The sequence below is a fragment of the Hydra vulgaris genome, chromosome 07, assembly GCF_038396675.1.
Source record: "Hydra vulgaris chromosome 07, alternate assembly HydraT2T_AEP".
Lineage (NCBI taxonomy): Eukaryota > Metazoa > Cnidaria > Hydrozoa > Anthoathecata > Hydridae > Hydra > Hydra vulgaris.
In genome coordinates, this window is record NC_088926.1 from 6403782 (window position 1) to 6429454 (window position 25673).

Here is a 25673-nt window from a genome sequence, read left to right on the forward strand (position 1 = left end):
ACATCCTATTATTATCAAAGAGCAACACATTACTGTGACTATAGAACCTGGTGGTCGATATCTTGGTCATTTTACTCCAAATGCACATACTCATTCAGATAAGCCAGCTAAAAAGATTGCTGAAGGTGTTTATAATTTGCTGCAACAATATAATCTTACTGAATCATGTTTAGTACTTGGAGCTGACAGTACTTCAATTAACACCGGCTGGAAAGGTGGTGCTATAACACATCTTGAAAAGCTGTTAGGTCACAAATGCCACTGGGCCATATGCATGCTTCATTCAAATGAGTTATTTTTGCGTCACCTAATAGAAGGAATTGATGGACTAACATCATGTAGTACTGGCTTTGTAGGTCCTGTGGGAAAATGTCTTGCTGATGTTAATAAAATGGAGTACAATCCTCAATTTAAAGCTCTTCCAGAGGGAGAGAGCTTTGTTGACATTCCAGAAACAATACTAAAAAATATGTCAACAGATCAAAAGCAAACCTACAAGTTATGCAAAGCAGTTAAGATCGACGTATTACCACCTAATCTTAGAGAAATTCAATGTGGCCCCCTAAGTCATGCCAGATGGCTCACTACTGGCATGAGAATAGTCTATATGTGGACAAGGAAACATGACTTAACTGATCAGAATTTGAAAAATCTTGAGTTACTTGTCTTATTTTGTTTACAATTTTACTTTAAACTTTTTTTTGACATAAAAGTTAAAGACAGACTTGAAGATGCTTCCAATCACATTCTGTCTCAATTGAGAATTCTTAGAAATCAACCTGTTATAGTAAGAGAAATTGTGACTCCCTACATCCAGCTAGGCGCTTGGTATGCGAACCATGAAAGTTTATTAATCTCTTTATTATCTAGTAATAATGCAGAAGACCGCAACTTTGCAGTTGACCGAATTTTGGAACAAAGGGGTAATGATATCCTTGGAGACATGCGAATCAGACCAAGAAAAACACCTAAACTGAACTTTGCAGCAACTACTCTCAAAGAGCTAGTCAAATGGGAAAATGGTGTAGTACAAGAACCTGTTTTTACTTGTTCGCTCACTAAAGATAAGTTAATAATGCTAAGATTGACACCTCTAATAACTCCATCTGTTAAAATTCATACTCAAAGTACCGAGCGTGCTGTAAAACAAGTGACAGTAGCATCCATGTCAGTAGTTGGACCAGATGCAAGAGATGGATATATTAGAGCTAGAGCTCAACATAGAGAGTTGCTACCTGTTTTTAAAACAAAGAAAGAAATTTTAATAAATTTTCAATGTCAATAGATTTGAAAGATATCTTATTTTATTTATTGTTTTTTTAATAGTGTTATAGTAGTGTTATCAAAATATTATTTAGGTAAGGTGGGATAAACCTCCTGTTTATTGGGGAACCGCATCACTGGCACCACCTTTATTTCTAATGAAACAAAAAAAAAAAAACTGTTATAAGCAAATTTGTTAATCATTAAAACCTAATTGAAAATTGAAGACCCCCTCCCCTAAAATGTCCAGAATCTGCATTGCTGGTAGGATTCATGCAAGATAATGACTTTGAAACAAGTATAAAAAAAAATTGCAACTGGTCTAAAAACATTATTTGCATTTAATATTTCATCGCAATGAGAAAGAAGAACATGTAAAACATAATAAAGGACAAGTGTGACAAATAAGATTTTACTAAATTTTGCAATTTCTAAAAGTGCAAATTTGGGTATCAAAACTTTTTCCAATCAAAAATATTTTTAAGTAAACCCTATTTAAAATTTGATTTTACATAAGAATACACCTTTTCTTAAGCTTTTAGAAGAAAAAAAAATTCTCGCTGTACCCTACTATTTTATAACACATCTTGAAAAGCTGTTAGGTCACAAATGCCACTGGGCCATATGCATGCTTCATTCAAATGAGTTATTTTTGCGTCACCTAATAGAAGGAATTGATGGACTAACATCATGTAGTACTGGCTTTGTAGGTCCTGTGGGAAAATGTCTTGCTGATGTTAATAAAATGGATAATTCAGCCATAAAAGAAACGGTAAGTTACTCATAATTATTAATTTCTATTTGCTTTGTGTTATTTCTATACGTTAAATTATTTATTTTTATACATACGCATACATGCATGTGTACACGTTTGTCTATTCTAATGTAAGTGTACATGATATTTATATGTATTAACATATTTGCTTATATTCACACCACGCACATCCCTTACCACCCTCATGAGATCTCTAAGAATGTTGGAGCTGTATTAAAAACTGGGAAAGGGATTGGGATTTTCGGCTTTTGTAGTGTAGTCCTGTTATATTGCAATATTGACTAGCATGACATAGAGTGCAGGCGGTGAGATCTGTTGCAAGGACACGCCCCTGACGAGTGGCGTTAGTGCAGGTCTCAGGCTCTCTGAAACGTCATTGGTGATCGCAGTGCATTCCTGAGGAGGGGGATCACCATTATCCACTACTTAATTCTGATTGGTTATTATGGCACCAACATTTTTTTACCTCTTACACCCACGTATTATAGCGCTTTGTGAGCTTTATATTATGAATTTGTTACATTAACGACATTTATATACTTTTATCTCACACAGGTGATGATCAGTTTTCATTTATAATCTAGAGTTTAGACCATAAATAGTAGCACATTTATTAGCCAATTTTTTTTTTTTATATTGCCCGTACTATCATTTTTTATCATTTTTCTTATAATTTTGTTATCTACCTATTTTATTTTATTGTTTTTGTATGGTGCGATAATTTTAGCCATAGTTGCCGTTTATAAACCAGCGGATCTATATTGACTTGTTTAGTCATAGACCATTGTTTCATCATTTGTTTAGGATGACTAGAGCGTGAGTTATTGTTCACCCTATCCCTGAGACCTAACATTTTATTCCTCCTGCAGAATAGTCCTTACATTCATTTATGATTCTCACTCAATGACATCATCTACAATCTACTTCTAATTTCACATCTCCCAGGTCTATGTAACTGGGTAGCTCCGTTGGTCACTTTTTGCGACCATTGTGTCGCATAAACAAACAAATTCTTGTTATATTTTGTATATATATCCATATATAAACACCATTATGATCAATGTGATCCTCATAACCAACATTATTTTCATCATCATAATCATCATCATCATCATCATCATCATCATCATCATCATCATCATCATCATCATCATCATCATCATCATCATCATCATCATCATCATCATCATCATCATCATCGTCATCATCATCATTGTCATCATCATAATCATTTTCATCATTATCATCATCATCATGATCATCATTATCAACAGCATAAAAGAAGAAGGCAAAAGCCTGATAATGATGATCATGATGATGATGATCATCATCATCATCATCATCATCATTATCATTATCATCATCATCAATAAATAAAGTTTATGTAACAATGAAAGGATATTGTATGCCAGCATCTAAATAAATAGCAAACATATATGCTTATTTCCATAATATGTATGTATAAAGTGCATACATATTATGTATATTATACTTGGAAGCTTTTATTCTTTCTGGAATAAAAGTTTGGAAGCTTTTATTACTTCTCTTCAATTTAAAGTCAAGTCTCATTCTACTCTACATTTTTCACCATCTTGAGCATTTGCTTTATTAAACATTAATAATTTTTTTCATCTTTATTACAAGAACATCTCTCTTAAGATCTTGAAAATGTTCTTAACAGTGTCACATTGCCTCTTTAATTATGTTCCCGTAGTCATCTTTGTATTGTCGATTGTGATTTACCATAACTTTTTTAGTTTTCTTTATAACTTGTTCTGAAAACTAAGAATGATGCAGAAGGATTTAACAACTGGTTTATTTGTTGGTGTAATCTTTTTTTTGGCCAGCTCTCGTTTTCTTTGTTATGTTGATATTTACAGTCTTTTACACACTCTGTTTCTCTATATATAAATATATCATTTAAGTTTAGTGCACTTTGCAAAACATGCTTACAGGAAAATTATGAAAGAAACTTTGTAACTCTTTGTTGCTGTTTTTTTTTAACATTGTGTATCTTTTTGTTTAAAATTATGTAAACATCATACTCTTGCTAACTGATACACAGAACAAAATCAGTGCAACCTATATTAATCTTTAAATGTAGACTTATATAAATGTCTTTGACAGTATATGACAGTCTTTATGTAAAAATTGAAATATTTACATTATTGCAAATTAAAATTAATAATAAATTTTGATCTTTTTAAATATTTGCAGAAAATATTTTAATAAAATTATTATTTACTAACATTAAATATAAACAAAATAGTTCCACTGATCAATCTTTCACAAGAAAGGCATATGGCTGCACACCATACCAAGACTAATTTCAATAAAGAGCCTTTAATAGAACTTTTTAACAAAACATCAAAAAAAAGTTCTAACATTAAAACACCGACCTGACAGCCGTGCCTTATGTATTAAATATTGCATCATTTATTCTATTATACTGAATATGTATATAATTAAAAGATTTAAACTTTTTGTGCATAGCAATAACATTTTGATTGAGAGCTTATCACTATTGCATATGAACTATGGCTATGTTAAATAGAACCCTTTTAAATTAAAAAAAATGTATAGTTTTCTTTCTCAAGTTTGTTTATTTTTACTTTGGTTTGGTTTTTTCAGCTTAGGGTTTTTTTTAGTTTTAAATTTTTTTCTTTAGTTTGGTTTTATCAGCCTATGGTTTTTTTTTGTTTTAAATTTTCACTTTAGTTGAATATTTTGAGCTTATGGTTTTTTTATTTTAAATTTTCACTTTAGTTTAATTTTTTCAGTGCACTTTTTAAACAAAATTGTCAAGGCATGCTAAGAGCCTTGTCATGTTGTCAAAACATAATATTATATGTTTGGTCAGGTTAGACATGCACTTTTTTCCTGCAAGAGACTGGGAAATATCTTCACATCAGTATTGTATATATACTTGAAAAAATTTACATTTTAAAAAAAATAAATTAAATTTTTATTTTGAAGCAAAAAAAAATTTTCTAAAGAGATGGACTTTCCTAATATTTTCTCAATATTTTATAACATGTTTTGTAACAATGCTGTATAGAAAATTTTGCTTCATGTTCATTCATTTCATTCAATCGTTCCTTAGTAAGTTGTTTTTTTTTAAGATATTAAAAAAGTAAAATAACAATAAAGAAAAAAGATAAAACAAGAACAACAAAAAGCTTATCGAAACTAGTCTTTAAACTAAAATTAATAATAAACTTTAAGCATCATTGTTATAAATATAAAAATAAATGCAAAAAAAAAAAACCTAACACAAAACTTTAAATTTTATGTATATAAATGTAAAAATTTTACCCTATAAAAATTGAAATAAGTGAGACAGACACAATAAGCAAGTCCAACACATTAAAAAATGCTCTACAGAAGCTTCCTTTGTGCACAAATGCTCCATATGCTATTATCTATAACAAAACAATTGGAATAATTAACCATTGAAAGAACCACACAAAAGTAATAGATTTCTTATGAAATTTGGCCAAATGTAAATTATATTTTGCATGTAATTTAAAAAAAAATAATCAAGTATTAACAGAAAATCTTTCCAAAAAAGTAATAGTTAAATTAAAAAAAAAATTTTAGAAACTTATAATTCAAATACTTTTACAATGTCACAAGAATTTTACTTTGTAAAATCTTATACAAAAAAGTTGGTTTCATTACAGCAATCTTGAAGAACCTGGTATAAGAAGTCTTAAAGTTGCAACCGAAGAAGAAACTAACTATGAAACACCATTACATTAAGATCAAATAAGATAAGCCATAAATATTAAATAATTTTTTGGCTATACAAAGTTTTTCCAAATTATTTTTTTATTTTGATTAATCTAGAACAAAAACAATCCAATAAATGACATCACAAATTTTCCAAGAGATATTTATTTGAAGTCATCAAACAGAGACATACTTTAACACTAATATATCATTTTTTATATATTTAAGACTATATTTTAATTTTAAACTTGACCTTCTTAAAGCACTAGAGAAATCCACAACAGTCTTTTTCTCATTTTTTATATCTTTTAAAATTTTATTTGTACCTTCTTTTTCTTAACTCAACTTTTCGTAACACACACCTTGCCAAACAAAGTTCAAACAACCTCAAATCTCTTGATTGTGAGCTGAGTATTCTATATTTAAATGAGTACCTAAATGTTCAAAACACCCCAAATAAAAATTTTAATTTGTTTTGGATGTTCTACATAAAATTGCCTTTAAATTTTTATTTACTACCTTGATGGAGTCATTATAATAAAAAAAAATTTAACAAAGTAAATTATCAGTGCTGAATCGTTATTGAAAACCATTTTGTAAAATTGAAAAACTTTCAATATGAAATCATTCTGCAATATATACAAGCTTTTTATGCTAAACATTGCACCAGTAAAATGTGTAACAAAAAAAACTATGCTAAAATTAAGAAAATATGTCAGATAAAAATGCTTAACATAATAAATAAAAAAATATATAAAAATATATGGTGTCATTTACTAAAATATAAATCAAAAAATGGAAAAAATACCTTAATCAAAATTTCTAGAGTAAAAATTGAAGTGAACACATAATCAAAATAATCCAAAATCTGAAAGAAAAAAAATCAGTGCTGTTTAGGTTTTAATCAATATTAAATCAATTTTTATCTTGCATATATTTAAATTTATTAAATATCAATACAAAAAAATTAATTTTTTTTTAATTTAAATTTATAACTATTATTTTAATCAACTTTTAATTTAGATTTATAATTTTTGTTTAAGATACATAGTAAGCAATACAACTTTAATTCAACTTTGACGAAAGCATTCTTGTTTAATAAATTTTTCAATGCGTCTTTATGTTACTATGTTTTTTATAAACAGCGCAAAGCTTAAAAATATAAATCTTTAGCATGTGTACATGTTAAAGATTTAACATGTACACATGTCGTAAACTTATTATATGTGATGAGTTTAAAACAAACATAATCGTACACTGCTACACCACTTCAACAATTACATCATTACATTATTACATCATTACATGCGTATTTAAAATAAACTTACATTATTACACCTTTACTACTTAAAACAAAGATACCACATAATACCAAAATTTGAGACATTTGAGAAATTTGAGTTTTGTACCATTACTATTTAAATAGATAAGGTGTCCTAACATTATGCCACTACCACACTACAAGATACTACATTGCCACAAGAAAGATAAAACCTTACAGCATTATAACATTAGGATTTTAAAAACAATAGTCTATTGTTTTGAAAAAATGTGTATTGTACTAACTTCTATATATTTCAAAAGAACAAAAAACAATTAATTCAATTTCATTAATTCTTTCAAATATCAACAAAAAAAGCTTAAAAACAATTTAAAAATATGTATATATATATATATATATATATATATATATATATATATATATATATATATATATAGACACATACACACACACACACACACACACACACAGCAGTTGGTAACAAATTTCTGTTTTTATAGTTATGCTTTTATTTTAAGCAGTTGTCTAAATAAAGCCTAAACTTTAAAGTTATTGCAATTTTTTCAAACAACTAAAAAAAAAACTCTATAGCATTTATTTTAGAATCCATCGCTTTGTCAATATAGGAAAATCCATTACTTTGTTAATATAAGAGAATCCATCATTGTTAATATAAGAGAATCCATCATTTGTTATTATAAGAGAACCCATTACTTTGTTAATATAAGAGAATCCTTCACTTTGTTAATAGAAGAGAATCCATCACTTTGTTAATATAGGAGAATCCATCACTTTGCTAATATAAGAGACACTGCTAAATGTACATTATTTAATATATGTGCTTTAAGCTTATCTTTCTTTCAAGTTTCTGTATGGTTTAACCCATAATATCATTCTTATTAATTAATATTAACCCATAATGTCATTCTTATTAATTAATAAAAATAGCCAACTTAAATTTTTTTTATCAAAAATAATTTTTTGCAGTACATGGTTTGAACTAAAGAAACAAAATGGTAGCTATTTCTTACTTTTTGGTGACTTTAAAAATTGTATACATTTAAAAACAGTGACCTCTAATTTTTTATTAACTTTTAATTTTATGAATTTAAGAAAGACTGTTAATTTTTTTTAAATTCTGACCCTCTTATTTATTAAGAATCCCCCATTTAATTGGCAGGTGAGAGTATTAATCTATTCATTATATTTTGAACTGAATAGCTTAGACCATCATTAGACCTAAATAATGCTAATATAAAGCTGTTTCAACATAAAGTTTATATAACTGGTACATATAGCATCTTACTTTACATAAAGCTTAAACCTTCATAAACAAGTTCTCAGAAAAGAGGTTACTTTTTTATAAATAATTATTCTTATTTCTTGGTGTGAATGACCTTTTTTGAAGCGGTCAAAATATAAAATTTTGATCATAAACTGACTATTTAACTATTTATTATAAACTTTTAATATCAAAAAGATTTTTTGTCTAAGTCATAGAAATTAAATTTTCAACTTTTAACATTCGTTTTAAATATGAAACTACTAATTTATTCAAAAAAATCTTCTGATTTCATTGGATTTTATTTGCATTTATTTGATAAACAAGCACTCCAACAAAATTATTACTTTAATTAAATAGTCAAAACTTTCTATATAAATAATATAAAACAAAACTTTGATGTAAAAATCATAACATTAGTTCCTAATTATTGTTTAAATTGCTTGTTAACTTAAAAAACAAACATGAAATTATTTTTCATTACATTAGCCAGCGGGAGACAAATATTTTGCCTCCAAACTTTCATTTGGAGGCAACCATCAATGTCTTCTGCCTCCCTATTGGCGTCAGCCTCTAAAACATTTTGCCTCTAAAAAAAAACTCTGGCTGCAGCCACCAATAGAAAGGCGAATGCCATTGGAGGAGGAAGAAAGAATATTTTGCGGCTAAAAATTTATTGGGAGGCAGCCACTAACTGCTGCAGAAAAAAACTGCAAGTGCGAAGATTTACTTTGTTTATCAACATTGGTATTATTATTAAATTTAAAATTCAAATGTACTAGATTGATCATAAAACTCATTGAAACTGTTTTAAATCAGGATCAAGACAAATTAAAATTTTAAAAACCAGACTGAAGCACATTCATATAACCTACAAATATCAAAAAACTAGATGATATTCATGTATATCATTTATGGTCTTTATATTTGGTATGTGTGGTACATGCGGTAGTGGTGTAGTGGTAAAGCGCTCACTTCATAAGCGAGAGGTTCCGAGTTTGATCCCCACCACGCCCCTGGTAGTACCGCGCTCAACTTGTTTCTCCGCGCAGCGGCCTTGTTTGTCAAGGTTCGTGTTTCAGAGTTATAAAGTTGAGAGAGGGTTATAACCACTATTAAGTAGCCTCTTCATCTGTAGTGGCTTTATCAGCCACTACAGCCACAGCCAATCTTTATAGTAATCAGTGGAATTTATAAAGTTAATTATAAATAATTTTAACTCCAGGAACAGTTTTTCCTTCAATAAACTCATGAAAGAAATAAAACAATAACAACAATGGTAATAGTGGTAAAGGTGTGATGAAACTCTTTTTGTACTCACAGTATTCCTGGAAACATCCAAATCAAGAGGATCTTCAGCTGCAAGTAAAATGCTACTCAAGAAAATCATAACAAGAATCATATTTAAAAAGTATGCATTTGTACATAGTCGGTAACAACCTCTTCGAAATCTAAAATGAAAATTTAAATCATAAGAATATGTAGTAAAAATAAAATATAAAAAATATGTTAACAATATATTAAAATTTCTAAATTGCATATAACACATTTTCGTTCGAATCTATAATTTAACACAATTTTTTTATCCTTGTGTGAAATTAAATTATTTGCTTCAAACCCAAAAAAGAAAAAGACAACTTGTCAAAACTTATCACATTTATACAAACTTAATGATAAAAACATCAACAAGGGTAAAGAGTTTGTAGCAAACTGCAAACAAGATGTTTAATTTGCAAACAAGATTATAAATTTGGTTCGAGTCATGTAAGAAGATTAACTTAATAACTCTGAGCTTTTAAAAATGATCTAAAAGTTGATAAAAGCAAGTCTCCTTGTAAAAACCTGTGATGTTTTACAGGATGTACAAACCATTTTTATTTTACAGAATGTTCTGGTTGTTAAAGCAAATTTACATTTCTCAATAAAATACTTTTTCTACAAATTTTTCTAGAATACATAACACAACATAACATAACATGCCAAACACAAATTAAAGTATTTGAAATCAGTATATTATTGCAAAATTGTAAACAAAAATAAGTAAAACACAGAAACCAAATAATTTTATATATCAAAAGTAAAGCAATGTGTTGAAGCAATCAAGCCGAAATCATAAACCATACCGACTATCAGCAGTGAAGAGAAATAATGATCTTGCAATTGGCATCGGATCAATAACTTTCTTAAGTTTATTTGCTTCTGAAAGTTTTAAAGGGCGAATTTTTTTATCTAAATTCAAATTAACATATAGATATTAATAAAAGTAACAACAACAACAACAACAACAAATATTTTAAAAATAAAAAAGGTAATTTATAGTCGCTTATTAACTATTCAACAACCTAAATGCTGTAATTAAACTTTTGAAACAGTTTCAATGTTTATTCACAAACTTATTGAATACAAAACAATTTAAAACTATTTAAAATAATGTTTGTGTAAACAGTTTTTAAACAGAACTAAAAATAAACTAGTAACGAGGTTTCAGAACTGCAAAAATGTATTGTACATGTATTTAAAAAAAATATTTTGATAAAGCTGATACTACAACATAATTTTTTTTTTTTAAACATCTTCACTTCCAACAAGGCAGAAAGCAACCAATATTAGAGTTGGAAGTTACTGGAAGAGAAAAGATGAAGTTAAGCAAGATAATAATTAACAGCAAGTAAATAAAGCAAGATAATAATTAACAGCAAGCAAAAAAAGCAAGAAAATAACTAACAGCTTAAATGATTGCAAATTATATGAATCAGGAAAACAAGATGAGGGGAGCAAATTCTGAAGAACTGATGTTTAAGAAAAAAAACTAGAATAAAAAAAGCTGGCTGCAAAAGCAAGTCCAACTATGTTTACAATGCATTTTTGCACCATGGCTAAAAGAGAAAGGGCATTATTCAAAGATACGCTCCAGATATGGCAACAGTGTTCCATAAAAGGATAGGTTTGAGATTTATAGAGATAAAGAATAGAGTTGGGAACTTCTAAACAATATTAATATTTATTTAGTGAGACAATGTTTGATTAATAGAGACTTTTAAGTCTGTAGTTTTTACTTTTAATGAGTCAAAACATTTATACATTTTATAACTTATTTTACTGTGATTGATTTTGTTAAAGGTTAAACACATTCTCAATAAAGCAAGATATTTTATTGTGAATGTTACCTTAACAATAAAATTAGAAAAAAGGAACTCAATAGGATTTATTAAAAAAATTTTAGAAAAAAACTTTTTTAATAAATCAAACATCATTTTCATTCTTTTTAACCCTTTCTTTCATCTTTTTTTTTTTTTTTTTTAAACATCTTCGCTTCCAACAAGGCTGCAAGCAGCCACTAATTAAAGTTGGAAGTTACTGGAAGAGAAAAGATGAAGATTGTAGAGCAAGATAACGATTGATGGACAACTTAAAGGATTGCAAATTATATGAATCAGGAAAACAAGATGAAGGAAGCGAATTCCAAGGAGCTGATGTTCGAGGAAAAAAACTAGATGAATAAGCGTTTTTAGAGCACAGTCACAGAAATAGGATGACACTTAATTAAATGACGAGTAACACGAGAATGAATTTTAGTAGATGGCACAAGAGATGCTAGCTCTTTAGAGCAGTGTCCATTAAAGTATTTGTAGCAAAGAGAAAGAGAAGCAACATTACTACGATGTGATAATGGTTAGAGGTTGGCTGCAAGAGCAGGTCCAACTATGTTTACAATGCGTTTTTGCACCTTGTCTAAAAGAGAAAGGGCATCATTAGAAGAGCCGCCCCAGATATGGCAACAGTATTCCATACAAGGCTGGATTTGAGATTTATAGAGATAGAGAATAGAATCCCAAGTAAGAAAGTGACGAGCTCGATAAAGAGATGCAACCTTAGCAGATGCTAATTTTGCAACTGATTTGATATATCTAACACATGAACATCCTCAGCTAACTAAATAGTATTAATTTTTAACAAAAATTTGAATGCCTTCACCTACTTTACTTATATAAGTTAACTTACTGTAGTACTGCCATGATATGCTATTTTTTAACTATATGAAATACATATAGTTAAAAAATAGCATATCAGCAGTTATTTTATTTAAAAAATAGCTCCTTAAAGCTTTCAGAACTTTCTCTGAAATTTTAGAAAAATCTTTCATTACATTTTAGCTAACTGAATATTACTATTTCCTTATTTCAATTATATAAAATTATATAAATTATAACCATGTATATGGAATAAAAAATATATAAATATAAATGGAAGAGTTAAAGCTGAAACTTTATTTATGTATATATTACAAGACTATTTAGTTAACCTACGCATTATATGTTGGTCATCATCAAAACTTTCACCAATTTCACTTGCTTTTTCTGTATCAGTAGACGGATATACAAACAAATCTATACTAAAGAAAGCAGCCCTATATAAAGATATATGCACACATATAATAATACATGCATATATATATATATATATATATATATATATACATATATATATACATACACACAAACACACGCACAACACACATATATATACATAAGCATAAATATATATACATATATATGTATACAAATATATAGCAAATATATATATATGCAGCCCTTGGAATTAGGGATGGCATTTAAAAATGCTGATCTAGCTGCTGACCTGGAAGTGTTTGAGGTCAGCAAAAAATTGCCGACTTTGTTTCTTTGTTTTATGGTGAAACCTTTGTATCAAATTATTTTTATTGACCTAATGCCAACATCTAATCTCCTTTTTTCTAGTTCCGAGGGCTGATATATATATATATATATATATTTACATACATATATATATATATATATATATATATATATATATATATATATATATATATATATATATATATATATGTAAATTAAGTTAGTGTATTCTAAAAATAGGCTAAACACTTAAAAGCAACTCTGTTTTATATTTTCTTAAAAGAAAACAAGGAAATTTCATGAAACCACCTGTATTTATATGGGCTATGTTACAAGGAAAAAATCAGTGCCACAAAATTTGCTATCTGACTACTTTGCCAACCATGGATGCGGAGTCCCATGCTCTAAATATGGTGGTTGACTTATGATCTGCTATAAAAAAAAACTCATGAAATTAAATGACTTGAAACATATTGTTTTTAAACCTGGAGTCCCGTAGTCTTTGCCGCCATTATACCTAAGGACTTTGGGTTCAAAAAATGATTGTTCCTCTAACCTAAAAGTCAATTTTTATAAGTGTTTTTTTATATTACTAGAGCTCCTGAATAATAAAAAATAGGAAAAAGTAATCTTTTTGTGACAATCAAATCAAGAGTCCACATCCCTGTTGCCAACAACCAATCAACCACTAAGACAACAGGTTCTTCAGTTTTATTATTACCTTAAAACATTGCTCATGCAAGAATGCGCTTCAAATTGTTTATCCAGACATTTTCTCGCTCATTGTCCAGTAATATATTATATATATATTAAATACATTATATATACTATATTTGCCTATAGTACACAAGTATATAGGAAGACTTTGCCAATTGCAACTTCCTAAAATGAACTTAAAAGAATTTTTGCATTTTTTCAAAATGAACTACATTCATCTAAATCATTGTATTTCTACAAAATAAAGCATATCTAAGCAAGTAACAATTATTCAGTTTACCTTTAAGAGTACTCTTGAAATATATGTAAGTAAAATGCGGTGTCCAGGGTTTGTCCCAATCAACAACAAGCATTCCAAAATATACCTTGTAGATCTCATGCATTTTACAAACATTAAACACTTTTTTATCATGGGTTTATAAATTGTCTTTACACTTCTGGGTCTAAACAACTTCTTGATGCCATTTAAATTAAACAATTGCACTTCAAACTACTATATTAATTAACAAATTAATTAATAAATACGATTATCAATTAATTAATTGATTACTACTATATTCATTAACAAATTAATTAATACGATTAAATTATTCTTTATTTGCCAGTAAAACATTCTGAAATGTTAATTTGAGTCACTTGTGCTTTTATAGTTGTATGTATTTTATAGTTGTATAAAAGCATGGGTGTAATATAGTAATATGATGGTTTGAAAACATTCTAGAAAGCTCTAGAATACTCTAGAAAATTATCAGATCTTCTGGAAAGTTGTAGCAGGCATATTCTATAAGAATGCTGAGTAATCAATATGAATTGAGAACCTTCTTGAAAATACACACAAATTTCAGAATATCACTATCCCAGTCACAGTGGCAAAGTGTGACAGCTGTTTTCTATTTGCTTTCAGCAAAACGGGTTATTTAAACACACTTTTAACTCAAGGACAAAAATGAAAACTTGATTCATAGTGCTATTGGTAGAACTTTATATATACAGCAAACATTAATTATGCACATAAATCAATTATGCCACTAATCATTTTATTTACTTTAAAAACCTTTTAAAGTGAATGTGTTAAAAAAAAAAAAAAGACTCATTTCTGGATATTTTTGACTTGATACACAAAAAGATGTTGAAAATTTTTATACATTTTATATATTAATACTTTTGATGATAAAAATGGATTTTCAGTCAAATTCAAAGACTACTACTTATAAAATCAATTAAATATTTTGTAGATTATAAAAAAACTTACGTTGGATTTCGCTCAATCTTTGTGTTGCTTTGATTGCCCTTCAGCAGTTTCTCTTTCAACTCTTTTTTACGAATTTTTTCTTCTTCATCTAGCTTTGTCATGTCTTCAGCATCGCCTAAATTATCTACAGCAATCGCTAGAAATACATTTAACAATATGTCTTAAACAAGTTAAAGAAACTGATTTATGATTTTTAAATATAACTAGCTACCATTTCTTCATAATCAAAATGATTGGGTATAAAAATTTTGATATTTAAAAATTAATTATACAACAATTATACTATAATTTGAAAATTAATTATACAATAATTATACAACAAACTTCAAATAAAATACTAATATTTTGAGAAGCAAAAATATGATTTACAAGCTTGGAAGTTTGATATTAGATTTGGAGAAGATGACAATAGAGGTGATGTCAAAGGAGAAAATGTCGATGGAGGTAATGTCAAAGGAGAAGATGTCGATGGAGGTGATGTCAATATAGTAAGTAATAAATGGAGGTATAAAATAAAAATAATAAAATATGACTTATATCAACAGAGTTGAGGCAATCACATAAGTCACTTGAGGTGCTTAATTGGTTTTATAATGGAGCACTTCAGAGTATTAAATGAGGATGTTTCCTGTTAACTTCATCATTAATGTTACATTGACCACCAGAATCACCCCTCTAACTTTTTTGATTAGAAAGGCTAACACCATAACTAATATAAAAAATTTACACAGAGCTAAGTGGTGCAGTGTTTCCTTCAGCAAAGACTTTAAGATTTTAGTTTATTCAATCTATTAGGAATATGTGTTTATGTTATTGGAAGCTATTTTAACTATTGATTATCTGAATCATTTTATACTTTTAAATTTGATTCACATTAACGCATAAAATTAATTAAACCAAAAAAAAAATTTTAGAAACAGCAAATTGTATAATAAAGGAAAACATGAATACTACAAAGCAAAATTCCAAAAATTACAAGGCAAAGATGTTTGAGAACTAGAAGAATAATAGATTTTAGAGTATGAAGAAACTGTTTAAGTAAAATACAGACATATGATTGGCTCTCTTATCTTGAGCAATCAAAAACTGATAACTTTTTATCAAGACTGAAGTATATATTATGAAGTCTGTCATCAGTAAATAAATAATAGTCTATATTGTGAAGCATGTCATCAACAAGCAAATAAATCTGTATTGATTGTCAGAGAGCAAGTTCTTAGGTTTAAAATACCCTGCTAATTATGGTAAAAAAACTATTTTGGAATCACAAATCTTATTTTCAAGCAGGCAGGAAAACAAGACTCAATTAAGCACTTGTTAAATAGTTTAGAGAACAAAAAAGAGAGTACTGGAGAACATTTTTGTGATTGTGGTGACATGTATGTTGTCTGGACCACAAGCCGTAGAAGAGTTTTAAGATAGTTATTTGTTTGTAGTTATTTGAATGTCTAACAATGGGTTAACCTGTTTAATTGGAATGGAAGGAAGAGTATGGCTGTAAGATCCAAAGTCGAATTAAAAGAACAGTTCTTTGCAAATAGTTTTGCCCGATACTTAGGAGAGATCATAAGATCAGTCCCATGAATGAGAAATGGAATATTCAAGCTCTGGAAGAGTTTAAGTGAGAGGTAACTAACAAAAAAAGTCAAATTGATTCGCATGTCAACAATAGATTAATATGTTTTCTGAAATGACAGGTAGAGTCATTAGATTTAAGAAAGGTTATTAGATTTAAGAGATACATCAAATAAATATTATTTACTTTATCCTTGGGAGAGGCATTAAAATCAGACCCATGTATGAAAGATGAAATGTTAGACTTGCATTTGTTTATGACACTGTTAAACATTTTCTTAAAGTTTTAATAGCCTTACTTCTGAGATTACCTCACCAATTAATTAATCTTTAATCAGGAGGGAAAAAACCATGGTGTGGAGTGAGACTTGGCTTAAAAAATAAAGAAAAGGAACAAAAGCTTTTCGTAAGAAACACCACAAAAAAAAAAAAAAAAACAACAGCTAGTTTTAAGGTAACAGTAAGAAACACAATGATAGGTTAAACTTAATGAAGATGAAATATAAGATAAGACTTTAGTGAGATCATAGCTGGTTGGAGTGAAAATAAATAATTAGGACTGTCTGAAATCACAAACCAGCAGAGTCAGTCTTACTAGAACCAAACCATTTAGTGTGATCAGCATTAAAGACACCTATAACGGCAATATTGGCAAATAGATAAAGAGAAACAGATTGCTCAATTTGATCAGAAGTCAAATCAAAAAGACTGTAAGTTGGTGAAGAAGTATAATAAGGAACAAAACAAAAACAAAACAAAAAAGAGTAAAAAGATGCTAAATGAAAGTGCATAAAAGAATAGTCAGACGATTCAACCATAACTTTTTTACCAAATAGGTGACCCAATAAGTGATTAGGATAGGATGTAACTATTTAAGACTTTTCGAAAAGATATTTAAAAAAAAAAAAAATTACCAAATTTAATTTGTACTATTAAATGACAAAATCCGATTCAGAAAAAAAAAGAACAGAAGGCCTTCTATAAGAGAGTAATCAGTTGCAGTTAAAATCAAATTATTTTTTTCTAGCATTTATATTTTATTTTTCACCCACATAGCGAACTCCTACAGTCAAGAACTGCAGTAGTTCTCTCTTACTTTATTGTACTACTTTAACTACAACCTTAAAAAAGATAATGAACTTCATAACTTTTTATAAACAAGCATGATAAATAATAACATAATGACTATTTTACAACCTTAAAAAGGTTTCTTAACTTTTTAACTCGGAAACACAAACTTTGATGAACAAGGTCACTGTGCAAAAAGACAAGTTGAGCACAGTTAATACTACCAGGGATTCTCACTAATCTCGGAACTTCTCACTTATGAAGCAAGCACTCTACCACTACACCACTACCACATTGATTACATGTTGCTAATGCCAGGATAATTATCCTGATCCTAACATGAACCTAAGGTTTACAGAAAAATTGAAAAACAAAGAAAAATTTCAAAACTCCCATGTTTACAGGAAACTGACAAAATATACAGCAAAAAGATGTTCAAAAAAAGGGCATTATTAGAAAACTTAAATCAAATATGACAACAGTATTCCATACAAAAACAAATAAAAGAATGAATAAGATAGTAAGAAAATAAAGCAAGAGAGTACAATAAAGCAAAGGAACCTAAGTAGATGATGATTTTGCAATGGAACAAATATATGGTGTGCATGAGAGGTTAATTGCAAAAAAAATTCATAATTTTTTCCAAACTCATCCATCACAATCCTCTCATAAAAATTGTTTGTTTGTGCAAAACATTGATAAATCTGATGAAATGAACAGATGAAAAAGATAATAAATTTCCATCTTTAAAAAATAATTATTTATATATATTTTTATATATGTATATATATATATATATATATATATATATATATATATATATATATATATATATATATATATATATATATATATATATATATATATACATATACACATATACATATACAATATGCAAAAAATAGTTGTACAATAGTTGTACACTTAAGAAAAAATCATAATTTTAAAGATTGCATCAATAAAATAATTTGATCGTTAAAATATTTGAATTTTTTTTTATATATACTATCGAGTATTGTTTTAAGAATTTATTTGTATATTGGTGAATTAATTGCTTTTCGTACCTATTGAATTTTACACAATTGATCTAATGATGCATAAAATTGACTGCAAAAAAAATAATCGTATGCTGACAAAATAGGTTGTTATTTTAGCATAAATTGAGCGAATGGAACAATCAAACTAGTTAGTAAAATTGAAGATTGATTGAAAATATAATTTTTTAAATACACTTTCATTCTAGAAATAAAATATAGTGTTTCAGCAAAATGGCGTCAAGAAAACAACATTTGTCTTTCCATCAACGAAGCCTTGTAGTTGATTTGAAAAATCAAGAAAAATCCTACCATCAGATGCAAAAAGAAACAGCAATTTCTTTTACCACAGTGTCCTCAATTGTTAAGAAGCTTAACCTGATTGGAACCATTGCTAGTGTGGCTGGCAGAGGACAAAAACGCAAGACCACCAGTGCAATTGATCGCAATATCATCATTAAAGTGAAGAAAAATAGATTTGCTTCGCCAGCTAAAGCCGAAACAAATTTTCTTCTTGAACTTTAGGCTTTAAAAATTCAAGAAGATCACAATATGACAATAACCCCTCAAACAATTAGGAATCGTATTACAGAACAAGGATATGGAGGTAGAGTAATTCCAAAAAAACCTTTTTTAACTGCAAAACAAATGAAACGTCAATTAGAATTTCCTAAGAAGTACAAAAAATTGCCGATATCATATTGGAAAAATATTTTGTGGTCAGATGAGTCAAAATACAACCTCGTCTCATCGGATGGAGTTCAGAAAGTGTGGCAAAATAAAGAAGCTTATAAATTAAGTTGCTTGCGAGGTAGTGTAAAGCATGGAGGAGAAAATGTGATGGTTTGGGGTAGTATGAGTTGGAAAGGAGTGGGGAAATTGACATTTATTGATTAAAAAATGGATGCTTCAATGCATTGTGAAATTCTCAAAGCCAACTTGCAACCATCAACTAAAAAATTGAGAATAGGAAACGATTTTATATACTACAGCAGGATAATGATCTAAAACATACCGCTAAGAAAACAAAGGTATACTTTGACACAAATAACATCAATTTTTGGAATGGCAATCTCAAAGTATGGACTTGAATCGTATAGATCGTATCTAGTAATCGTATATAGTGGTATATTATAGACAGAAAAATTGGTGACCGAGCATTTAGACGCAAAGACAACTCGAAAGAAACTATAATGAGCAGATGGAGTAATATAACAACAGAAGAAACTCAAAATTTGGTCAATTCAATGCCAAATTGTCTAGCTGAAACCATCAAGGCCAAAGGAGGCCCCACTCGATACTAATTTTCATGAAGTTTGATCAATTTGACATTTTTGAACTGTGCGATTTTTTTTTTTTGCAGTCAATTTTATGCATCATTAGGTCAATTGTGTAAAATTCAATAGGTATGAAAAGCAATTAATTCACCAATACACAAATAAATTCTTAAAACAATACTCAATAAAATATCTAAAAAAAATTTCAAATATCTTAACGGAAAACTCATTTTTTTGATGCAATCTTTAAATTTATGATTTTTTTTTAAGTGTACAACTATTGTACAACTATTTTTTGCATATTGTATATGTATATGTGTATATATATATATATATATATATATATATATATATATATATATATATATATATATATATATATATATATATATATATATATATATATGTAATATATGTAATATATAATATATGTAATATATAATATATACATGTAATATATAGTATATACATGTAATATATAGTATATTACATATATATATATATATATATATTTATATATATATATACTTCTAAATGAACTTAAATAAAGATATAAAATCTCTGCAGGGGATTTTATTAGTTAAAAAATTAATTTAAATTATCCAGTTACAACTAAAAAAGATACAGTTTCCAATAACAACCAGACAAACAAAATATACTATTGCCAAAATGGATTCAGGTTTATTTATTCCTCCCCAAGATTTAATTCCAATATACATGCATGAATTCCAATCTTCACCTGTTAATATCTACACATATCCATAAGCATATTAACACATATAAATAAGGTAATTACAATTTTATTACCAAGAATTTACAGAACAATTACAAACCTGAAAAACAGTAATCAACGCCCTCCAAAATGAATCAAAAGTACTTCGTGGTTTATCTTCAATTCTAGGAAGCTCATACTTCCCACCAAAAATTTGCATTCCAAGAAGTGCAAATATTAGAATAAAAAGAGAAAGAAGTAGCAACAGGCTAGCAATCGACTTGATGCTGTTAATAAGAGCATCAACAAAGTTTTTCAATGATTGCCAGTAACTAAAAAAATATTTCAACAGTATACAATATTATAATAAAAAACCTAAAAATATAAGCAATTTGAAAAAACTAAATTAAGAATGTTAGTTTGTACATAGACTGACATGTTAGTGACATATTAGTAACTAAAGAAATATTTCAACAGTATACAACATTATAATAAAAAACCTAAAAATATAAGCAATTTGAAAACAACTAAATTAAGAATGTTAGTTTGTACATAGACTGACATGTTAGTTTGTACATAGACTGACATGTAGGACAGGCATAATGAAAAATAAATAAACATAAACAAGTTTAAGTAGAACATGGTATAAATTGTTTACTATTTTTATATTTAACTTTTTTTTTAACATTGATTTAAAATAGAAACTTCAAATTTTATTTCATTATCAGAACTTTTAATAATATTTCAGTAGCCATTTCCATTTTATTTTAGTGGTGACATTCTAACATACCAACAAAATAATGAGGATAACAAAATCAATGAACTTTGAAATCAATTGTGTTCAAGCATTTTTTCAGTCGCTTCACTCAGTGTTATTGGCAGTGTCATTGGCAGCATCATTGGCAGTGTCATCATTGTCAGTTTCATCATGTTAGTGTCATTGTCAGTTTCATCATGCCAGTGTCACTGTCAGCGAAATAAATCTAAAACTATTTTTTGTATTTTTCTAATTATTTTATTAAAAGCCCAAGCAGAACACTTCGTAGTCTAACAAAGTTTTTAAATTTTATATTTCAGTTACAATTTTTATATTTCAGAATCAACAGAAATTTACCTGCTGCAAAATGTATTGCAGTTTACCTGCTGTAAATTGAAACAAATCAGTAAGGAATGTTATTGAGGAAAAATATTAATTTTTATCTTCATTTGTATACCAATTTACAGTTCTAACAAATAAGCAACATGATCCATAAGTTAAAAGTTACAACCATTTCTAAATGTTAACCATTAAAATATGAGGCCCTAAAGAATTGTATGAAACATGTTAACAAATATTGCTTAGCACAGATTCCAAAACTAGTCAAAATATCATAACAAAACTACTCAAACGTTTCTACAAATTTTGAAACTGTTTTAACTTTTATCTCAACATTTTTACAATTATTGCAAACTAACATGATAAACATGATGAAACAAAAGATTAAAAATATAATGGAAAAAGTTAGACAAAATCATTTCTAAACAATAAAATGGCTGAAAAAGTGCACCTTATTTTCATGTACTTCTTTTCATTTGTTTTCTTTTCACTTTTTTTCGGGAGTTTAATAATTTTGTATTAATTATTATTTAAGAATTCAAGATGTTTAAAACAATATTTCACATGTCTCTTTGACATTTTTTCTAACTTAAACTTGTTTTCAAAAAACTTATTTAAATTTTTTTAATCTGTTAAAAAATAATTAAGACCATAAATTTAAATCAGTAAATTATATTGTGTACACCATGCCAAAACAAAATGAAAAAAATTATTTTAAAAACAAAAACAAACCGTGTTACTTTGAATATTCGAAGCAATCTTACACAACGTAATACTGAAATTCCAATTGGTGGCATTTTAGTTGGTATAGTGATGGAAACCTCCAACAGACTACTAATTACAACCTAAAGCAAACAATCTGTACAAGGTTATAACAAAAATCTGAAGTAAATCAATTTGTGCATGCAAGCATCTAGATATTTGAATTTTGCATACCTAAACCAGCAAACAAAAGTGTGTATGTGTGTGTTTGTGTGCGTTAGCATATATATAATATAATTAAATAATATTGAAATCACAATTATCATTACAAAAAAAAGAAAATTATAGAAATTATAAATAAATAATAAATGCTAAAACTTACAAAAAAATCGTATCGATTAAACAGTGATAGCCAATATCCATGAAAACCATTTGAGTAAATTTTCAACAACATTTCAAATGTAAACAATGCAAGAAAAAAATAGTTAGCACGATCTAATCAAAATTTAAAAAAAAAAGTTTAATTTGTTTTATTTGTTTAATGAAGAAATTTAAAACTAAAACAACGTTTAATTTTTTTTTAAAAAGTTGCATAATTATTGTAAATACTTGAAACTAAATTTTTTAAAGTACAATTACCTGCAAATAAATCACATTTGTTAATAAAACAAAATATCAACCCTCGGAATTAGGAAAAATGAGGTCGGCAATAATTTGCCGACCTCAATCTTTTTGAGGTCGGCATCAGGTCAGCAAAAATTATTTGATACAAAGGTTTAACCATAAAACATAGAAACGAGGTCGGCAAATTTTTGCCGATCTCAAATACTTTCAGGTCGGCAGTTAGGTCAGCATTGCCAAATGCCGACCCTAATTCCGAGGGTTGAAATAAAAAAAATGGTGATAAAACATACTTAGAAATATTGTAATGTACTCTGGTTCATTATAATGCTCAACTGCAAGAACTAGAGAATTCAAAAAAACGGCTATAATAACTGCCCAATAAAATGTTTGAGATTTTACAATTTTTCGAGAAAGTCGATGTGAACGCTTGTGAAAACTTGAAAGACGCTTTCTAAAATAAAATGAAATGATAATACAATACAATATTGAAAACCTGAAAATTATTTGTAATATAATTACAATTAATTTTCAGGTACTTACAAAAAAGCTGAACACTAATTTTTTTTTTTAACATCTTTTGGTTTTATTTATGAAAAAAAACATTTACAATAAAAATTACATGGTAAAGTTTAGATATGATGAACTAAGACAGCAAAATATTTTTCTTTCTTGTGCTATTACAGCTGCTAGTAGAATTTTTAATTTAAACAAAAAATTTTTACAAAGTTTGTGTTATGTATGTTTCATAAATAAATATATAAGAAACAACTCACCCCCATTTGTAAAATCTACCATATTGACATAAAGCATCTTGCATTTTAGGAGTTATTTCTAATCCGAGAATATCGTTTTGTGGTTTCACAGTTGTAAAGCGTCGACCATCTAAATTAAAATTAACTTTAGGATCAAAATTCAAAACTGGGAATAACATTGACAGTCATTATTTTAAATTGTTTAGACAGACATTATTTTAAATTGTTAACACTTTTATATTCATGTATGTATATGTATATATGCAAATATATTTATATATATATACATATACATATATAAATATATATATATATACAAATATACATACATATATATATGCATATATATATATATATATATATATATATATATATATATATATATATATATATATATATATATATATACATTGTATATATATATATATATATATATATATATATATATATATATTTATATATATATATATTTATATATATATTTATATATATATATATATATATTTATATATATATTTATATATGTATATATATATATATATATATATACATTGTATATATATATATATATATATATATATATATATATATATATATATATATATATATATATTTATATATATATATATTTATATATATATTTATATATATATTTATATATATATTTATATATATATTTATATATATATATATATTTATATATATATATATATATATATATATATATATATATATATATATATATTATATATATATATATAAATTAGTAGAAAATCCCTTGTTAAATTTTTTTATTTTACACTTGTTTCATCAATTAAGACTCATCAAAAAAATTTTCTGATGAGTCTTTCTTAATGAAACACGGTGTAAAATAAAAAAAGGTTTGACAAGTGATCTATTAATTTATTATTGCTCTGTTCTTTTAAGAACATTGAGCACTCTATTTTGTATATACATTTAAAATTATTTGTACATTGTGCATTAAAATTTTACATTGTACATTAAAATTATTTGTACATTTGTGTGTATATATATAAATTCTTAATGGCCCTATAATAAACATGTTCATTGCACTGTCTGAAAAAAATGTAAAACTTTGTGAACTTCATCTAGATCGTCATTCGTCATTGCCAGCACTTGTCAAGCTTGAGCAAATGTCAGAACAACTCAGTTTAATATTTCCACTGAGGGTAAAAGATGCTGAAAAAGTCATGAAGAATAATGAAGACGTCAAGTTTTTAGAGTGCATGAAGACAGACCGCACAGCATCATTTGGTTCCCATGAAAAGAAATTGGCATTAGAGTTACAGCGCAAGAAGGCATGACTGCAAAAGCAAGAAGAAAGGAGACTAAGGGCAAAAGAAGCAGCTACTACTACTGCTACAGTATCTGCTATTTATGCAGTAGAGCTCTCTAGCAACAGCAGCAAGGAAAGTAGTGAAAGAAAGTGCAGAAGCAGCTGCTGAATCTTCCACAGAGCATCAGCGAGAAGACTATAAAGAATTTAGTGAATTATGTTTGCTGTACCTTGATCCAGAAAAAAGACAGTTTCACTTTCGTCGACCAGGTAGAGTCCACAAAGCATGGTGGATGACCAAATATTGTACTCCATCAAAATGGTCTTTCTTGAAGAGCAGATCCGTTTGTTGCCAGCAGGAACAATTACCACTGCTGCACAGCAGACGAAGTTATGCAGCTTTGTTACCTTTGTGTGTCTGATACACAGTGCCTGGTGGACAACGCGTAGATCTGCAGTTGACATCCCATGACATGATCTCTGCCTTTATCAGAACCTTCTAAGTACACACAACTGAGTTCTGAAATATCTGAAAGTGCTATAAAAGCACTAAAGCGTCATCTGTGGTACCTATGTTC

At 27.7% G+C, this 25673-nt stretch overlaps 1 protein-coding gene across 2 annotated transcripts in view; it reads right to left on the bottom strand.

Annotated features, from left to right (window-relative positions):
- The window catches only part of LOC100215858 (muscle calcium channel subunit alpha-1), a 117832-nt gene that overhangs the window by 49446 nt on the left and 42713 nt on the right, over nucleotides 1-25673 (bottom strand). For both annotated transcript variants that reach the window (XM_065800885.1, XM_065800886.1), the window contains 12 exons: nucleotides 23820-23928; nucleotides 23337-23497; nucleotides 22805-22917; nucleotides 22453-22565; nucleotides 20746-20956; nucleotides 20538-20661; nucleotides 14959-15118; nucleotides 12642-12727; nucleotides 10458-10563; nucleotides 9656-9785; nucleotides 6579-6638; nucleotides 5354-5460 (listed from right to left, as the gene is read on the bottom strand). In XM_065800885.1, coding sequence (XP_065656957.1) covers nucleotides 5354-5460; nucleotides 6579-6638; nucleotides 9656-9785; nucleotides 10458-10563; nucleotides 12642-12727; nucleotides 14959-15118; nucleotides 20538-20661; nucleotides 20746-20956; nucleotides 22453-22565; nucleotides 22805-22917; nucleotides 23337-23497; nucleotides 23820-23928 — 1480 coding nt within the window. The remainder of the gene's footprint in view (nucleotides 1-5353; nucleotides 5461-6578; nucleotides 6639-9655; nucleotides 9786-10457; nucleotides 10564-12641; nucleotides 12728-14958; nucleotides 15119-20537; nucleotides 20662-20745; nucleotides 20957-22452; nucleotides 22566-22804; nucleotides 22918-23336; nucleotides 23498-23819; nucleotides 23929-25673) is intronic.